Source organism: Rhea pennata, chromosome Z (genome assembly GCF_028389875.1).
Source record: "Rhea pennata isolate bPtePen1 chromosome Z, bPtePen1.pri, whole genome shotgun sequence".
NCBI lineage: Eukaryota > Metazoa > Chordata > Aves > Rheiformes > Rheidae > Rhea > Rhea pennata.
Window position 1 is genome coordinate 53,042,254 of NC_084702.1, and position 19,395 is coordinate 53,061,648.

A 19,395-nucleotide genomic window follows, 5' to 3' on the forward strand; every position below is an offset into this window, starting at 1 on the left:
GCTAAGCTGTGCAGTGCTGCCCTTCATTTCTACCTCAAAAAGATCAGTTTAGATGCATGCAGGTAGGAAATCAAAGAGCACATTTCCATCATTTATGATTCACCTCCATCTCTTATCACAGGAAGAAGGCAAAGGTATTCATATCACCATCACCAGAAATCTGTATCTGGTACTTGGTGGCCAAAAGCATTATTTGCATCTCTCTGGGAGCTAAAAGCTTCAGCTGTGCATATACTAACTAGAAATTCCAGAACAGAAACAGCTCTCTCTTCTCTAATTTAACAAAAAGATAAAACATTCTTACACAAAGAATCTCATCTGCACAAGCTAAGCGCACAATAGCAGCTTATGCCTCCAGGGCATCTGGAGAAGATGTGTATTTAATTTTCTCAGTATCTTGGAGGCAACTTGAGCTCATTTAGTGATTTGTTAATATTTTCACTGCTGACAAACACTTGGCAGAATACAATTTCCCTAATTTAATTATATACTTTTGAAACACAAGGGGTATTACAAAAATAAGTAAAATGAAAATAAGGCACATGATATAGAAATGAATGACACAGAACATTACAGTAATTAAAAATTCATTTAATCTAAAAGTCCATCCACATTTTACATCTATCCAAAACTTTCCAAGTTTTTAATCTACTACACAATTCAACATCAGCAGCCAAGCTTTTCTGTCACTAAGTATAGGTCCAGATTTCTAGACAGGCCCAAAGTCTAGGCTATCAAACAGTCCAATATAAGAGCAACTATAGCTATATTCATCCAAAGTGATTGTATTTCAATAGTTACACATATCAAAAAAGCAGAGCAAACAAAAGCCTAACATCATCATCTTCCAACTGCCATTAAGTCAACAGTCAATGGCACTCAGATCAGCAGTGAAGTTATTTCTGTTTCTGTGCCTTCTTCTCAAGACTCTCTCTCTGGTTCTGAACAGGAACATTCCTCATTTTCCCCTCCCTCCTTTCTCCTCTTTTCCCTCAAATTTTTAAACTGTCTTGCACAGAGAACACTTTTCAGTAGTGCTTTTCGTCTGTTTGTATTGTGGTTGCATAGAATTGCTTTTCAGTAAGTCATCACTTCAGTAACAGTATTGAAAATCCACTGCATAGTTCATATACAGAAGACAGCCAAGAAGAGTCTCAACTGGTATAACTCAGTGATAAATCACCACTCAACTACCTGAGCATCTGACCCTAATAATTCAGCCTGAATCCTAAAGTTGATAGCTAAGTTGGGTGCTCTAAAGCCATGACAACTCACCCGTTAAGAGTCTAAATTTCTTTTAAGGAATAGAGATAATTTAGGCTAGTAAGAATTTTCTACTCAAAACCAAGACAGGTGACAATGTTTGACTTGTCCTTTCTGCTAAACAGAACGAAATTCAAATCAGAAATAAGTTATAAATAGCTTCAATCAGAGAACAGGTATCTATATATTTTTCATCTTCTACATCATGTCTCACTGAGCTGCTGTACAAATAATTAACACTGTTTTGCAGGGAGATTTGCTAAGCATACCTTGCTACACAGCTTAAAACAACTGAGAACTGCAAACTGTGACTCAGATTTGCTCTTGTCAAATGAGGATGTGAAGGAGCTGAGTTTTCAGGCAGCCTACAATCATTCTCAGTTAAAGAGATCTGTGAATAAGTGACAGACTTTAGCCGAGGAACAAGCAATGAATAGAATGCCTTTAATGCTAATTTGAACGAAGGAGTAATGTTTGAATATGCTGCAGATAAAGGTTCATCATTGAATATAGATGAAAGCTGATGCCAAGCAGCTAGTATAAATGACATTTCATAGCGAACAGATAGGCAGGTGATTTGTCAAATGAAAGCCCTTTGTCACTTAGCTCTGTTCAGCACCACAATTAAACATAAAATGAACTGTTACGCTGTGTTGCAATGATATACTAAGAAAAGCAGTCAGGTAGTATCTATAAGCAATAGAGATCTATACACAGTTCTGCTTTGTGGGTTTTGGAGTGGTTTTTTTTTTTTTTTTTTTTTTATTTTTTTTTTAAAACAAACTGGCAAACAATGATTTACTACCAAAAATTCTGTTCATACTGCACATTCATTTTTTCTTTCCTGTAACAATGTGGTGTTTCTAGAAATCCCAGGGAGAAAATGCTGCTGCAAAACAACAGAACAACAGAAACCATTGAAGAGTAGGACACGTTACCTTAATTAACAACAGCTCACAAAAAGTAACTGCCTCAGCAAAAATATATATTTCAGTGAGATTTTCTAAGGTTGCCTGTGGGGTTGCCCTTCTTACTGCACACAATCTTGCAATTAGATTCTCTATCATACAATTTATTCTGTATGTGCTCTTTCAAATACAAAGCCATACATGATGCTGCTTGCTTAATTTACATTTCCTTTAGCACTCACTGATTGATGATGCAAGAAGCCAGTATCTCAGTTCTCAAGGAGGTGTCCCAATTCTTCTCCTTTCTGTACTAAGACATACTCCCTCCTTTTTGACCATGAGGCACCTTCAGGGAAATGACTAAGTGCTTTTAGCATATGTTTTCCCTCTTCAGCTCAAAAAAAAAAAAAAAAAAAAAAAAAAAAAAAAAGCAATGAAGCTTTCGCTTTCATCAAAAATTTCATTTTCATTTGTTTAAATTAAAAGATAGCATATAAAACGTTTTGATGCTTTAAGCAGATGTGATGAGCTATTAGTAAATCATTTAGTCAATGATACCATTGGAAACAGTGGAAGCTTTAAAAGTAACTAAAGAAGTTAATATTTGTTGAGGTGTAATGGAGTAAACTGCCCTCCAGTAGGAAAAAGACAACAGCTTTAACTTATGTTTAAATATAGCACCTTTTGTTTTAAATTACTTTAAAATATTCAACTAAGGTGCCTTTACAGAACATGGAAAGGCTGGAACTATGTTAAAAGAACCTTAGGAAGCCAACTGAGCCAGAATCCTGCATCACACATATGCAAGAACTACTGAAGGTTACAAATAGGTTAACTACCTTGCTCTGCTTAGCACGGCTCAACTCATACTCCAAAGATTTCTGATGACTTGCATAGCATGTTTCCCAGGGAAGGACTTAAGGAAATTGCTAGCAATCAGACACTCATGACCTGACCCTTCTCTCCCAGGAACCTTGGTAATGAGTATCCTTGTGAGAATTCAACCTATGCCTATAGATTAAAGAACTACTTTTTCTGACTAAGACAACAGATCTCAGTATGACTACATCCCAGACAAACATTGCTCTTGGCCTATTGAAATGGCGGCAGTCTGCAGGATCAGCAGATGGAAAACTAGGGACTGCACTGTCAAAGCAGGAGCTATAGTTTAGCCAGGTAAACAGCCCAAGCAGACCAAAAGTCTCAGTTACTGCCACAGAGCTGGGCTCAGCAGCCAGAGCGCTACTGCAAACTACTCTCCTATAAGTTATAACTCTATTTTCTCCTTTTTAAACAAACTGATTCCTTACAGAGACAAAAATTAATTTACAGTTATGAATGGGTTATTAAATTACTTAGTTGTAGGCAGAAAGTGCATGGTGAGAAGAGGATGAAGAAAACACACAGAAAGAAAAGAGGTGGAGTGATGTCAAAATTACACATAATCTTCCTCTAATTTGCAAAAAGGTGTTGGGAATATGAACCAATATTTTTATCATGAAAGCCTACGGGATTTGTGCAGTATCAGCAATTTTAACTAGTAGTCTATGGACCTCAGATGTGAGGAAGAAAAAATTACATCAACACAAAAGGATGGTGCTAAAGTGAGCTTATATATTAGTTTAGTCTCTCCTTACATTCCTGCCTCCCACATTTTTCCCTCCAGTCCCTACCTTCTCAACTTGCATTTATTGTTTTCCCCATTCAGGCCCTACTGCCTTCTGAACACAGCCAAAACTGAATACAACGGGCTACTCTCTACATACAAGTCTGAGCACAAGAGATTTGAGATTTTTTGGTCTAACTGCAATTGGTTACATGCAGGAACTTTTCAAGCTTATTGACTGATGAATTCATGAAATCATGTAAGTCACTTTGGTCATTCCTGAAACTTGAGATTACTAGATTATTAGCCATCACCACAGTCACCAGTGAGGAAAGTGTTCACGTTCTTCTATTTCCATTTTTGTGCTTACTAAAAAAGTTTAATATTTTTACTTAATTAAAAATAAAAACTACTCAAACTAAACAAAGGAATGCCCCTTGAAGTAAAATGAGAGACACCTGAAATAGAGTATATTGATTTTCTGCTGCGGAAACCAAGGCTGTAGACTAATTTGCTTTTTTTTTTCAAAAGATTAAGGTAATTATTTGATTAAAAAAGGCTGGGAAATAATACTATGGAGCAAATGTGGCAATTTTTAATTTATAATATATTCTCAGTATACTCCAAAATATTGGTTAGCATAAACATACATTAACATATCTTTTTTCATTTTAATTATGCTGTCTAATTCTAAATGCAGTTCTTATCTACTATAAAAGGGTAATTCCTATATTTTAAGCCACATTCCTTAGAAAGGACGTTTTAAAATCAGCACTTAATTTAATTTATATTTACATATTCAAATGTATGCACGAGTTTCCAGAAGCAATGGGTATCCAGCAGCTCATTTAGGCATCCAAATTTTGTTTGTATGAAGAGAGTGATAGTGTAGCTTTTCATATGCTGACAGAATTTGGAATGCTCATAAGTTATTGATGAATAGTTAATGACACTTTTTATAAGCTGTAAAGAAAGAAAAGGTTGGCATCTTGACTCCAGAGATACCTGCCTGGGCAAAGGTGAATTACTGCATTTGAATTTGTGAGGAATACAAAATAAGGCCCAGTGATTTCAGTATGATGATTAGTCCCAGGTGATCAAGATCATACCTACTAACAGCTATCTCAAGGGATTAACAGAAAAGTTATCACTAGTTAAGACTTTTGAACTAAGGATGAAAAGTGAAAGAAGAGCAGAAAGACTAATCCATCTCTCTGACCACAATTTTCTTTAAATCCATCATTTTCCGAATAAAGTTAGGCCTTTGGTTTCTAAGACAGAGAAGCTATATTCAGGATACACACAGCTATATTATCATTCTCTCTGAAGATACAGCTATCAGAGACTTAATCTATCCACAATAAAAGTTATCCTGTTTTAGAACATATATGCCAAATACTAGAGACTGTTTTGCACTTGTCTTCCTATACCTAAAGCTCTAAATCTCATGAATTGACATTTAGCTAGTTATAGAGGGTTGGGAGTTGTCACAATAAATGTGTCATACCAGAGCAAAATAAACAGGACGTATAAGCAACTATATAAAAAAAATGCCTACATTTGTAAGCATGTGGAAATACATTATCTCTGCTTCATATATACTAGGTTCTAGTCTGTCCTCTCCCCTTTAAAAAAAGCGTAATACATATAGTTTATGATTCTCCTGATTTGGCTTTATATCTTTTGTTCCCTTTAATTTATATAGTAAGTCAAAGCACTAATAAGATGCTGCTGACAGTTTCAATTTTGAAAATGCCTCTCCCCTCATCAGGTCAGATGCGAGTAAGTTATTTTTCAGAGAGTCTGTAACATAGCATTTAATCATCCTGAACAGAGACATTTTAACTAATATATCTTCTCCACGAGACGCTTTTGGCTATTGTATAAATAAACGAGCATAAGCCAACAGGCTCAGGTTAATCTTTAAAAACAAGCCAAAGTACAGCTAAACATTAAATACAGCTAAATTAGAATAATAATTACACAGGTCTTTTTGCCTATTGCCACTGATTTATTTTAAAGCCATTTTCCCCTTTTCACTAAGTTCTGCAGAAGCCTAATATTCTGCATGAAACTTGTGTATGCGATGTATGTAGTGTTATACAGAATGAGGAAAAGGGTCCTGAGAAGAGCTTTCCATCATGAAGATGAAAAAGAGCTTCCTAGCTTGTGACACTCATCAAAACAGCTTTCCAATAAATTTGGCATCATGACAAATTATTTCTGTGAAATTGTTCATCTTTTAGGATTTCCATTAATTAAAACAACCTCTTAAAATGTACTTTTATCTCCTTCTGTCACCTCACTCTCAGTATCTTTTAAATTGATATATGTGCTACTTCGTCAATAATAAAAACTAAAGAAGAAATAGAGAAATGATTGTATGAGAGAACACATCATTCAAGATGGAAATAAAGAAATCGAATAAAAATACTGAGTAAAATAAGCAGGATGAAAGATGACAGAGGGAGAGAGGAAGGGAAAAACAAACCCACAAAAACTTGAGAAGTATTACATTCAGGACTTTTAGCCCATGAAGTGAAAGATTTTTTCCCCTTAATCAACAGCTTTCTAAAAATCCTTGTAAAATCCTTCTCTATTCTTATTTTATATAGAATGACGATTTTTAAGTTTCTGTAGATCTGAATTGTTTCCAATCAAGTGTTCACGGGACTTTGTAAGACAATAAAAGGGTTACAGGAAGGAAACCCAAAACCCCTAAAAGGAAACCCAAATAGGGAAATCAACTTTTCAGTCTAGCAAAGGCCTAACTGATCCATAGAATAAAGTTTAGTTAAGAAAAAGTCAGATTAACAACAAGAATGCATATTTTAACTTGGAAGAGTAATAAATCAAGTAAACGACCATAGGTTATGATGCAATCTTCATCAGCCTAGCTTTTTAATGAAGATAGGCTGTACGCTCCAGAGACATTGCAATACCAATGGGAAATAATTCAGAGAATTATTAGTCATTGTTATGCAGGTGGTCAGAGCAAACAATCACACTATTACCCTTCCAGCATTTTTGTTAGAAAGAAAGCAACACTGAAAATTCAGAAGGGGAAGCTTGTCCCTGTGCCTAAAATCAGTGCAAGTAAAAAGCAGAGGAAGCTTTTGATTGCTTGGGTCACTGTCAGCCACAGCAAAACGCACACAAAACATGACGTTTATGAAGATATTCATCTGAAAATGAGAACTGCTCTTTTAAAATGTGCATACAGTCACAGGTTTCAAGTCATTCCAGAGAACTTGGCTTCAGTGTGCTGCTCACAGAGCACAAGATTCTCTAGTCTGCTAGAATCAACAGCGTCCGGTCTTTGTTGGCTGCCACTGATATGCAGTCTATTCAATAGCTCAAGATAAGGCCTTTTATCCAAATGTTCAGGATTATAGAAACTTGCTATCAGTACCACTGCAGGAGCTATTTTTCTCAAGGACCAATACTTCCCTTTGACGAAAGGATACTTCTCTAAGAGCTGATATCGTTAAACCCAAGATCAACTCTTTTCATATATGCCCATATTTCCATGAGGAAAGGGAATACAAAAGCATTGTGTTATTTTCTTTTAAATTGTTCCATTTTACTTCAGGTTAACATGAAGTATACTTAAATACGTTGATGCCTTGCCTCCTTTCTGAATTACATATTTATGCAAAATTGTTCATACACCAAAAGCAAATACCTTTGCAAATGTGCCTAAAAAAAACTATCATGAATAAATGAAAGGTGTGAACTGAACATAAATTAAAAAATCCCCATTAAATTAGACTTGATGAGTATTTACACCAAAGGCATTTAAATCGTAACACTCACAATAAAGTAAAATATCCCTCACCAGAAAATCTGGCCTTACCTTTCCAAAATAACTTTCCTTCAAAGTAAACTTTTGATTGTACCTTCTGGTGAACCAACTTATGACCTGCAACTCAATGAATTATTTGGAGCAGTCATGTGGCATGAAGCACATAATGAAGCTGTGCGATAAAGTGGTTTCATCAGCAAGTTTGAAACCAGTGTTGTCACTACAGATTGTATTCCATAATGTTGATATTGCATAATATATGCATTGAAGTATGTTTTGGTATAAGAATAACTGTTATCATTCTTTTTATTACAGCAAATCCTGAAGGTCCCTATCAGTAATAAATGACCATCATGCTGGTTGCTAAACAAGCACAGAGTTCATGCCCTAAAAGATCTGGGAATGCTGGTGGATGACAAGCTGACCATGGCCACCAATGTGCCCTTGTGGCCAGGAAGGGCAATGCTGTCCTGGGGGTGCACTGGGAAGAGTGTTGCCAGCAGGTCGAGGGAGGTGATCCTGCCCCTCTACTCAGCCCTGGCGAGGCCTCATCTCGAGTACTGCATCCAGTTCTGGGCTCCCCAGTACAAGACAGACATGGAGCTACTGGAGAGAGTCCAGCGTAGGGCTACGAGGAGGATCAGAGGGCTGGAGCATCTGCCCTATGAGGAACGGCTGCGAGAGCTGGGCCTCTTCAGCCTGGGGAAGAGGAGACTGAGGGGGGATCTTATCAATGTGTACAAGTACCTGAAGGAAGGGTGTCAAGGGGATGAGGACAAACTCTTTTCAGTTGTCCCGTGTGACAGGACAAGAGGCAATGGGCAGAAACTGAAGCACAGGAAGTTCTGCCTGACCGTGAGGGGGAATTTCTTCCCTGTGAGAGTGGCAGAGCACTGGCACGGGTTGCCCAGAGAGTCTGTGGAGTCTCCTTCTCTGGAGATCTTCAAGGCCCGCCTGGACGCAACCCTGTCTAACACGCTCCAGGTGACCCTGTTGAGCAGGGGAGTAGGACTAGATGATCTCCAGAGGTCCCTTCCAACCTTACTGATTCTGTAATACATATGTATACTATTTAGATACAAAGAGGATTTGTTATCTCTTCTTGGATTGTTTTTTTTATTTTTTATTCCCCCCCCCCCCAACTAATGCTGCTTAAAACTTTTAGGCTCTCAAGTTATAACAAAGTACAATAGGTTTTAAAGAAAAGTAGAGGGGACATAATTCCAGTAAGCTGGGTACAAACATGTAACTCATCTGCTTCCTTGGTGGGGAAATGTGGAAGAAGATAATGAAGTATCTCTGTTAATTTTAATGGATTTGATTTTGATTTTTTGGAATGAGTGGAACTTTGTCATCTGTTCCTCTTTTCTGTTCTCTCATTAATACCTCATTAGATATTCTAACTACTCATTTTTAAAAAATGTGTATTTTTCAAATTGCCCAAGTCTTCACAAAACTATATTTTTCTGACCAATCTCAAACTACTCTTCACCAAAGTCCAAAACTTGTAAATTGCTCTGTTTCCTCACTTTGTCTTGGAAGTTAAAATACTTCCTTCACATCTTCTTATTGTCTTTATTAAATCAGGTATTCAAGAAGAAAGAGAAGAATTCGACTGTATTCTTCTGTAAGTTTTGGAATTTTCTGCTGATATAGACAGACGCAGAGAGAGAATAATGCATGCCTGTCTCCCTAAAAATCACTTCCCAAATCTCATAGTACAAGCCTGGGGCTGAAAATAGCTTATTAGCTATTTCAAACACAAATCTGTGTTTTTCTTTAAGGATTAGTGTTATCATTGAAGCAACTCTGGAAGCATATGTTAAAATAACCGTTCTTTACTAAATGGGGGATTTGGCACACAGATCTTTCTGGTAACAGTTTTCTAGACGAAACCTGAAAAAAAAATTAGTTTATCTCTAAGAGAGGCAATGGCATTGTCATATGCACGGATATATTAAACCCAAAGAAAAAATATAAAATAATTCCACCTCTGTCCCAAGTACGTATTGCTGCATTATGGACAATGGTTTTCTTATTAGGTGGAGAAAACAACAGTATTCATGGAAGTGCATTAATCTTGGAAGTAGAGTCTGATAAAGAGTCCAAAATCACAGTCTTATGATTTAACTTAAATCTTGTAAAGACACTTACTTTGAAAATGATTTATTAAGCAAAGCTTTATCTATCTCTACTTTTAAAAATTTTACAGCTTGCTTTTGAAATATGAATACGATGTTCTTTCATATCTATCATTTGGAACATTTATTGATGTGATATTAATTGAAGTAGTTGCATCCAAACTACAGCACAGTGATGAAGTATTTTACTTTTTTGATAAACCACAAAATTCAGTAATCTGCAAGTCTTTTCAGAGCATAAATCTATTAAAATTATGTCACTGAGATTATATCATTTCATTCAGTAGAATAAGTAATGACCTGTTCAGAGGATAGCACATTTAACTACCTTACTTCATATACTGAAGCATATAAACTAAGAAGCACAGATGTATGCAGTTTTGATAATTTTTATGATAATATTTTAAAGCAATACCTTATTAATCCCCCTCCTAGTACAATATACATGACAGCATGATCTTTAAATAAAAATACTGATATATGAAAATTGTGCTGTGACTGTATGTGGACCATGACATCTCATATAACAGAGACGGGAAGTAGTTCTGCAAAGTCGTGTTTTACAGGTATTAAACTATCAGGTTACAAGGGAGGAAAAAAAAAAAAAAAGATCTGTATCAGAAGAAAAGAAAAATGTATCTATGACTTTAAGGGAAAGAGAATGGAGAGATTATTCCTTGGGATGAACCAATTCTAATTATATCTTGACAAAAAAAAAATAATAATTATTTAAGCCCGAAGTCAATTAAAATAGTCATGTTCTAAAACTCCTTAAAATAGGCTTTAAAAGAGAAGCTTTGACAGATGGAACTTTAGCTGCAACAGCGCAGTTGGGTGCTGTTATAATAGGCAGTTTTTTAATAACTTTGATCAAAGCTTATTAACCAGCAGCACCGAGCCATTGGTGGTTTGGACTACACAAGAGAACTAATTAAATTTAAAGGGCCATAGACTCCTGAAGGCACAACATGTAATCCCCAAGGCAAGAACTTGAACGAAGAGGATGAGAACATTTGCACATTAAAACAGTGGGAAATGGCAAGGTGCTTCCTCTTATTTATTTTGGGTATTATAGCAAGTTTATTAGAACCTATTCTGAATCTGTGCTCCTAAGCAAACATGTAGAAATGTATAACTGTAGAAGGATTCACTTACTATAGAATATTTCCTTACATTTGGTAGCTAATACAGAATAAAAAATTTCACTTAACCTAAATTTCATTCAACTCAGACCAGACCTTTACCCCAAAGAGTAGTAACTACCATTGATTTCAAAATGAAATATAACTAAGGAATTAATGAACAAGAGAAGATAAAAAAAGAGAGAAAGCTGACTGTAAATTGGTGCCCAGCACCTCATTTTGTCAATAGGCAGCCACATATAATAGCACTGAACATAAAAGTGAACATTTCCTTTCCATTGAATGGCACAGCAGCCTAAAACACGTTCTGATGCTGATATGGAAATCTAGAGATACAGAGCATAGCAGACACCATTCAAATACTCTGTCTTCAACTAGAAAACAAGCTACCTAGAATAAATAAAAGTTACCCATTGTAAATGTTTTTCTCAAACCTGAGGTACTGCTTCACTCCAGCATCAGTGGTGATTAGAACATGCTCTCTAGTCTTTGACACCCAATTTTCAACTCTCACATTGCTCCTGATGATAACAACAATAAATTAGAAACTTATTCTTCCCTGGTTTGTTCCCTTCCTTGCCTTCTGCCTGTTAGATTATTCTTCACAACTATATGGAGTACAGTCCCTACCGCCTCTTTATGCTCCTGGGAGGAGGAACAACTTTCCCTTCTCTTTCAAACACTGCTGTTTGTTTTTTAATATAGTTCCTGTTAACAATAGAACATGAAAAGAACTAGACTTTAAGTCTTTCCTTATTCCAACCAACATGTTATCTTCTCCAAGCCTACTCCAGTTGCTTCTCATCTGTGTGCATATAATTACTTCTGCTATGACAGAACATAGCAGTCCTAATTAAGAATGATGACCCCAAAATGCTAGGCACCAGAACAGCACAACAAAATCCCTAACCTTTCATTAAGGTGCTGAAGTACAAGACTAGATGTGGTGCAAAACGTGGTGGTGAAGGGAAACAAGTATGACAGCACTACACAGTGTATCATCAGCCTCAAACATGAGGCATCTACGAAGTTACTGGAATTCAGTCAAAATAGTAGTAGCAAAAGTGACAACTCTATCTGTGGGTTTTTTGCAGCATAGCTAGAATTTTATAAATCCTTGGGGTAAACAAAACAAACAACCCATCTGCTTCTCCCTCCCAGAAATACTCATGCTTCTCCACTTCTGAAGTACTTCTTAGTAGTAGGACTTTCTTCTTGTCCTCCTCTCCATAGCAGAAACAGCCACAGTCATTTACAAGACCTTGGCACACAATATACAGCTGCTGCTTAGGAATTTATTAAACTGCAGTGAACGTTTTGTCTTCTTTTCAGTCTCACACCAATAGTACTAACCATTATTCCAAATAAGTTTCCCCCATGCACATGGCGTAGTGGACAAAGCTGCTGTACAGAAAGTCATATAGCATTATTTGTGAAATTTGCACTTCTTATGGGTACCAGTAGTTTTCTTGTCTGTTTCATACCAAAATACCTACTAATTCAATATTAATTGGTTCTTTTATAGCAGAGAAAGCATTAACTACAACAGTGTGTAGGTTTGAGACAAAAACTACCATGTTGCAGTTGATTTTGGCTTAAAGCCATGAAGCAGACATTGCAGTCAAACAGAAAACCATAAATCATATCTATTAATGGTACTGCAAGCACCAAAAAACAAAATTTTAAGGTAAACTTTTAGGTTACAGGTTAACTACTATTGTAAGGAAAAGATCCAGACATAAAATTTATCTGAATGAAGCTGAATAGATAAATGCAGCCTGTTGTGATGAAGAGGCTGAAAACCTATTTGACAGTCTTGCTGAGAATTCATGCACAAGTAAAATACCTCATTTTTGTAGAAGATGCATGAAATGGGTCTGTTTTGCAATTCATCTGATGTTATAGATAAAAAAAAGCTAGCATAGTAATAGCCAATCCCAGTGCCTGACATAACAGAGGCTGTGGATTTCTTTCAATTAATTATCCTATCTACCAAATCTTATCTTTTTATAAAAAGATCTTACCTACAGTAAGTTGTCCCAAATTGTTCTAACAGTTAATCTTCCTATCAGAAATAATGTGTACTTTTTGTCTTCATCTAATTCCAGATATTCAAGTTCACTAAACATCTTTATCTGCCAGACAAAAGATCATCTGCTATCGCATCTTCTTGCTCTATAGCTTAAGACCATGCATATCATGATACAAGATTCTTCTCAGTATTTCATAGTATTTTGTTTAAGTCATTTACCAGTCCCTTCGTTATCATGTTATCCTTTCCTACTTTTTAACATCTTTCTTCAAATGTGGGTGTCCAAACTTGATGCAACACTGCAATAGAAGGCCAAATCCTACCCTTCTACTCAAAGCCACATGGTCCCTTTCGCCATAACTCTGCAAAACAGCTTTATTTTAACTGCCAATGTCTTTTCATTTTTTTTTAATTGCTGCTTACATACCCTTCTTTTGCCCAGAGTAGTCTCACATTAGAGCAGTGGTTGCCTGCCAGGTGAGGCAGGTGTCGTGGGAAGATATAGGCTCCTAATCGGTTAGGCAGAGAGACCAACTGAACTAACATGGCTAAGCCTAAGTTGGCTCCCTACAACGCCAGAGAGGACATTGCTGCACTCCCAGAGCAGGGCGTAACATAGAGCAGAGCTCAAAGGTTACCCAAGTGGCTCTTTACTTGTTCAAATGGGTCTGCACAGGGAAGGTGATGGTAATCCCATGAGGTACCCAACTCTACACAGGAGAAGGGGCTAGATCGAGCACAGATTGGGAAACTGTTAGCTTTCTCAAGTGAAGTTTAGCTACTAAAGGACTGGGGATCACAGTATTGCATAATATTAAAATGAATACAATTCGTTTATAGCCAGCATATCATGAAACTCAAACAGGTTTATATAAATTACCTTCAAACTCTCACTCAACAGATACAAGGACCGATAACTTTCCATTTACAATTACATTTTGAGTCAAACTACCTCATTTCAGAATCTATTTATCATGTGCTATGTTAATTTTCCTATTCCAATTTCTTAAATAAAATGTGTTGCAGCTCAATGCCTTACAGCCTATTATTTCACTAATATTATTTTTATCAAACAGCTGGTAATCTCATTTTAAGTACCTAGTTTGCAACCTCTTGTTTCTACATCTTTACAACAACTGCAATTAATAATTCTTACTCTTTTTCTTAATATTTTTCTTCATGTAGACCTGCTCCACTATTTGACATCAGTTCCGCCCGAACGTGAGGGGGAATTTCTTCCCTGTGAGAGTGACGGAGCCCTGGCACAGGTTGCCCAGAGAGGTTGTGGAGTCTCCTTCTCTGGAGACATTCAAGGCCCGCCTGGATGCAACCCTGTCTAACATGCTCTAGGTAACCCTGCTGAGCGGGGGGGCTGGACTAGATGATCTCCAGAGGTCCCTTCCAACCTTACTGATTCTATGATTTTTCAGTGTTGTAAATATTGGAAAGCTTTTTCCAAATCCTCTGCAGTGCCCTCAGTGCCCTGAAAATTCTAGAACAATCAACATTGGTAGCCAAGCAAAACCCTTAGCCCACTTTTTAAATTCTGCAGCTCATAGAATCCTGACCTGCTAATTCTAAAATATCTAGCTTTTGTAGCTGCTGCTAAATGTGACCTTATTTGCTATGAGAATGGAAGCAAGTCATAACAGACTACAGATGCTTCCCTCCCCCCAATATAGAACAAAAATATTTGCTGAATATGCCTGATTTTTTCAGAATTACTACTGAATTTTTGTCATTGCACTAAAAGGCCAGTAACAGCTGCATATATGTTCTCAATTGTTCTCAACCTGATGATTAGTTATTGGCCTTCTATCTCCTGGCCTGAGATTTGTGCCTTTATATTCTTTGGCTTTCTTTAGTCATTTACTGCAGTTGCTACTTTTCTTTTATGCTAACTAACAGCAGCTTCCTCCTTTCTATCTTTGGACATGCACACATCCAAAAACATTAGCATTTCTTTGTTTTTTATCTACTTATCTGTACAAACGCATATATACCTGCTTTCACTTTCCTCCTACATAGTTTCTAAACTATGACTGTTTTTTCTTGATTGTGGCTTTCACCAATACCTATTAAAACTTTCTTAAACTTATCACCTCATTTTCACTCCTATAGAAAGAGAAACATCATGGAACAACATCTGACCTAGAGTGATACTCACTAGGCAGGTTCATGACAGTGTTGTTTCTGTAAAAACTTTGACTATGTTACCCAAAGGATTAAGTTTATAGCCTTGATATTCTATTCACATTTTGCAGTTGAAAAAACTCTTTGGCTGCAATCAAAATGCTGAACATTTTAATCTCTCAAAGGCAACAGAAGGCACATTTCTTACATCTCAAAAAAAAAAAAAAATGCTGTTTCTCCCTATGATCCTGATGATCACTCAGTCCAGTCCCTCATGATTCAATATTGCTTGAGGTATTTTTTGTTGGTCTCATAATTAAGGCTTACTGAATTCCAGCAAAAGAATCAATACCTTCCATTTTACTGTGCCTTTTAACTAAAATATAAAGTATTTTTCACAGTATTATCTGAACTGACCAAATGTTGCTTTAAAGTAAAAGATTTCAGAACTGAAGAGCGCATTATAACAGAAAATAATTTCTTTCAATATTTGCAGCTTTTTTTGTGCGAGTATCTTTCTATATCTATCTGAAGCTCTGTCTGCTGCATATTATATTACAAATCTTTCCAGAAACCTGCTCCTATGAACTACAAAGTTGAATAGCACTTATATCAAGGTTTTGAACATCTCTGGTCCCTGATATGCATGGTTAAATGGCTGTAATAAGTAGTTGCCTTTACCTATAGTAGAAATGGAAAGCTCCAGGGAAAGAACCCATAGCAAAATCAGCAAACTTGAAAGAAAGTTCACAATAACTACATGGCAATTGTCATCACATTTAAAGCTTTGGTGGCATTCATCCTATATATTCCAAGTACTTGGTACAATATGCCAAAACGTTATGAGATGCACAGGTTTTTTTATATATAGATCATATTGTAGAACGGGCAGCTGCTGTACTCCGTTCACTTAACTCTTCTCCAATCCTGGAAAAACTAAGTCAAATTAAGTTTTATGAGCACCTTCATAATGCTAAAAATTCATTGGCAAATTAAAATTAATTCTGCTATAAATATATTTTTGTTCCATTTATGTAATGCAGAATGAGTGCACAGCTCTTGTTATTGCAGTTAAACCTCCCCTCTTTGCTCTTTTTTAACCACCACCTAAACCGTCAGGAACTACATTTTACATTTTAGTAGTTCCCTGTGTACACGTGACTCCTAAAATTTAAAATGGAATTGTTGATTGTTCTGATATTGTTAGATTGTCATTAGTTCTGCAAAGTCTGTAATTTGTCATTTTGAAAGAAATGACAGTTCCTTCACTTGTGCAACATGCTTTTAAACTTCCTTTTTTAATTTGAAAACGTCAGTACTACACTCTGCTTCAAAAAGATATTTTTAAGGCTTGCAGGTTGGCTTGTCACAGGGCAATTTGTCAGGTAGTATTTTGTCTTCATTAAGGTTTATTCATATAAAGTAATTTGCCTGTCCATGAAATTCCCCAGTGACAATACATTCTCTCTTACCTGCTGGTAATGAGGACTGTGTTAAATTTTCACTTTCCTCATCAGTGCTGCCTTCATACTCCTCTTCTCTCCCTGTAGCCGTCTGATCTGTAGCAATGCTATCTCTAGCCAAAAAAGAAAGGAAAAAAAAGTTTTTTCCATCTACTATTTCTGTAACAAATTTATGATTATTTCTGCACTCTTAAAGATGAGGAATACATGTCAATACAGTATATGCCGAACAGCTTATAATATTCAGATATAAAGACAGACAATAATAGATAATTAAGCTGAAGGTATAAAAAGTGAGATGAAATTAACAGATAAATTAAGGTGTATCGTATCATTAAAATGATATATCTTCTTTGGATTTTTTTGAAAATAAAAGTATATCAATACAGATACATATATTACAAGTATTTGGATATTTACATTTCCCAAATGTCAAAAGGAATCAAAGAATTGAGGGAAAGTGCATTTAAATGCCACCTACAAAAATGGCAGATACACACTGTGTTGGGAAAGTCAACTGCATCCTAAGAGGAAATAATAGAAAAGGAGAGATTCAGTGAATATTTAGTTCCTGGCTACGGAACCCAAAACGGTAGCCTGCTATTTGCAGTGACACTCCAAAGAATCCTTTGCTTTCAAGATTAAATTTATTGGTCTGGATAACCAAGCATTTACCCATGAAAGAACTGTTACACCACTCACCCTCACAGCCTAGGAAATGGAAACTAAGCCAACACGTACATCAGATATGGTATTAAGTAACTCCAGGAATTAACAAATACCTTGTACATGGTTGATCTGCTACAGATCCTTTAGCTTCATTCAACAGCTTCTGTAAATTCCTTATCTTTGCCTTCTTTTCATTCAGTACTAGAATAAACCGGTTATAAAGATCTGCTTCTAGTTCTTCTTTAGCTTCCACACATTTTTCCAGTCTACAATGCAAAATTAACTGTCATTTACTTCACACATCATATCATTTCTTTTTAAAGCTATCTGTTTTTTCTGGAAAAAAGTTCTGTAGTGAGGCCAGTCTTCCTCTTAAAGGAATTCCTGTACCACATCATGCACAACTGTGCAACTAACCTAGAATCTTGTATCTGAAAGAGATCGGAAACAGCTTTATTCAGAGAAATGGGCAATGAACTTGGCTATGAAAAAAATACGTCCAAGGGGAAAATGCTTTCTTCATGCTTTTTATTAAGGGTTCTTACACACATGCTTTTCAGGCAACCCGAAATTAAATAGCAAGTGTTCTTTAGTTTCAAAGCTGAATATATCACAGTGGGTATAGCTTAGCAGGATACACATAATGAGATTACAATAGATATGATTAAACTTGACAGGTCTCAAATCTGGCCTGCATATTCTGATTTGCTGTTTAAATATATTTCAGCAGGAAAAAGAAAAAAGACGAAAAAATAAGAGTCCAAAGCGTGCCAACACAAGCCGATATGCCCAGCAAATACTTTGGCAGCTCAGACAGTTTCAGAGCTCTTGCCACTGTCAGGACTCCAGAGGCAGTTATGAGTGACATTTGGACTTTAGCCCAATCATTTTCCATCAACAACCCTGCATGTCCCATTTGGGTGAGTAAGATACAGAAACCAGCTCTTGGCAAAGTTTGACAGACCTCTGAAGCAGAACTCAAAGGCAATCATAATTCCTTAAGACCATTCAAACAAATGTAATATTAACAAATCCAATGCTGTGGATTTCATTTTGAATTGAACAGATAAACAGCTGAGATCCTAGGACACCTGCAGCCCATCACTAGATAAAAACTTTTTTTTTCCGCCCCTGAACTAATCAAGAATTAATTGGTGGAGGACTAAATTTTTACAATACAATAAACAAATAAATAAATTTAAGGCTCTTGATTAATATCTTCAGAACAAAAAAATTCTTCAGTTTTTAATGCCTTGGTGTGCATCTGTAGGCAGGTCAGTTTCAAGAAAATTAAACACAATGAAAATACAAAAATAAGAATATGTCTATATACAGTTTCATAAACAAAGCAAACATGGAATATAAACAAACATGTTAACACTAAAAGTTAAACACACTAAATGAAACAAGTGACTTACAATCATAGAGTTATTTCTTGTATTTCACAACTTTTTAGTGTCTGGATTGCAATCCAAACATTTTAATAGCTGTGTTCAAAATCAGTAAACAACAAGGAATCAAATATACATCTTGGTAATCTTAATGATTGTGGTAATTATATTATCATACCAAATAGTAGTAACTTGCAAACAAGATTCTTTCCACCAAGAAAGAATCTATGCAAGAGTGGAAAAAAAAAAAGTTTAGAGGACATGCCTTTAGTGTAGAAGGCATATGTATAACAAATTTTAAAATAAAAAAATTTCAACATATTTCCTATATAAATATTGTTTATTTTGTTTGGAGATCAAAAACTTATATAAGAAAAAAGACAATAGAAAATAATTTTATGAAGTATTAACTCTACAGTCCTACGCTTTAGGAATATGTTTGATAGTTGATAAATAATTCATCTAATTTAAATGCAAATAGCAGAACATCATTACCATATAGATGGGTTCAATAATTCCTAAATGAAAGATCATACGTACTAATCAACTACCAGGAGACTTTCTACCTATAAACAGAAAAATTTAACTGTTTAGTGGAGTACAAACAGACAAAACACCAAAGCAACAGACAAAGAACCGTAAGTCCTAACACAAAGCTCCTTGACCAACTCATGGAGGAAGAAAGAAAAGGACAGGAATTGCCACTTATCAAACAGACCTCTGGCATGAAAACATGATTTTTTTAAAAAAAAAGAAAATAAACTGTTGGTTAAATTGTCATTTGCATGGTTAAAATTAATTCTTGCTGTATACAGAAAAATAGGAAACAATATTTTTGTGCA

At 35.9% G+C, this 19,395-nt stretch overlaps 1 protein-coding gene across 3 annotated transcripts in view; it reads right to left on the reverse strand.

Annotated features, from left to right (window-relative positions):
• XRCC4 (X-ray repair cross complementing 4) overlaps positions 1–19,395 on the reverse strand; it is a 187,311-nt gene that overhangs the window by 80,896 nt on the left and 87,020 nt on the right. For all 3 annotated transcript variants that reach the window (XM_062599841.1, XM_062599842.1, XM_062599843.1), the window contains exons 5-6: positions 17,276–17,428; positions 16,503–16,606 (exon numbers count right to left, since the gene is read on the reverse strand). In XM_062599841.1, coding sequence (XP_062455825.1) covers positions 16,503–16,606; positions 17,276–17,428 — 257 coding nt within the window. The remainder of the gene's footprint in view (positions 1–16,502; positions 16,607–17,275; positions 17,429–19,395) is intronic.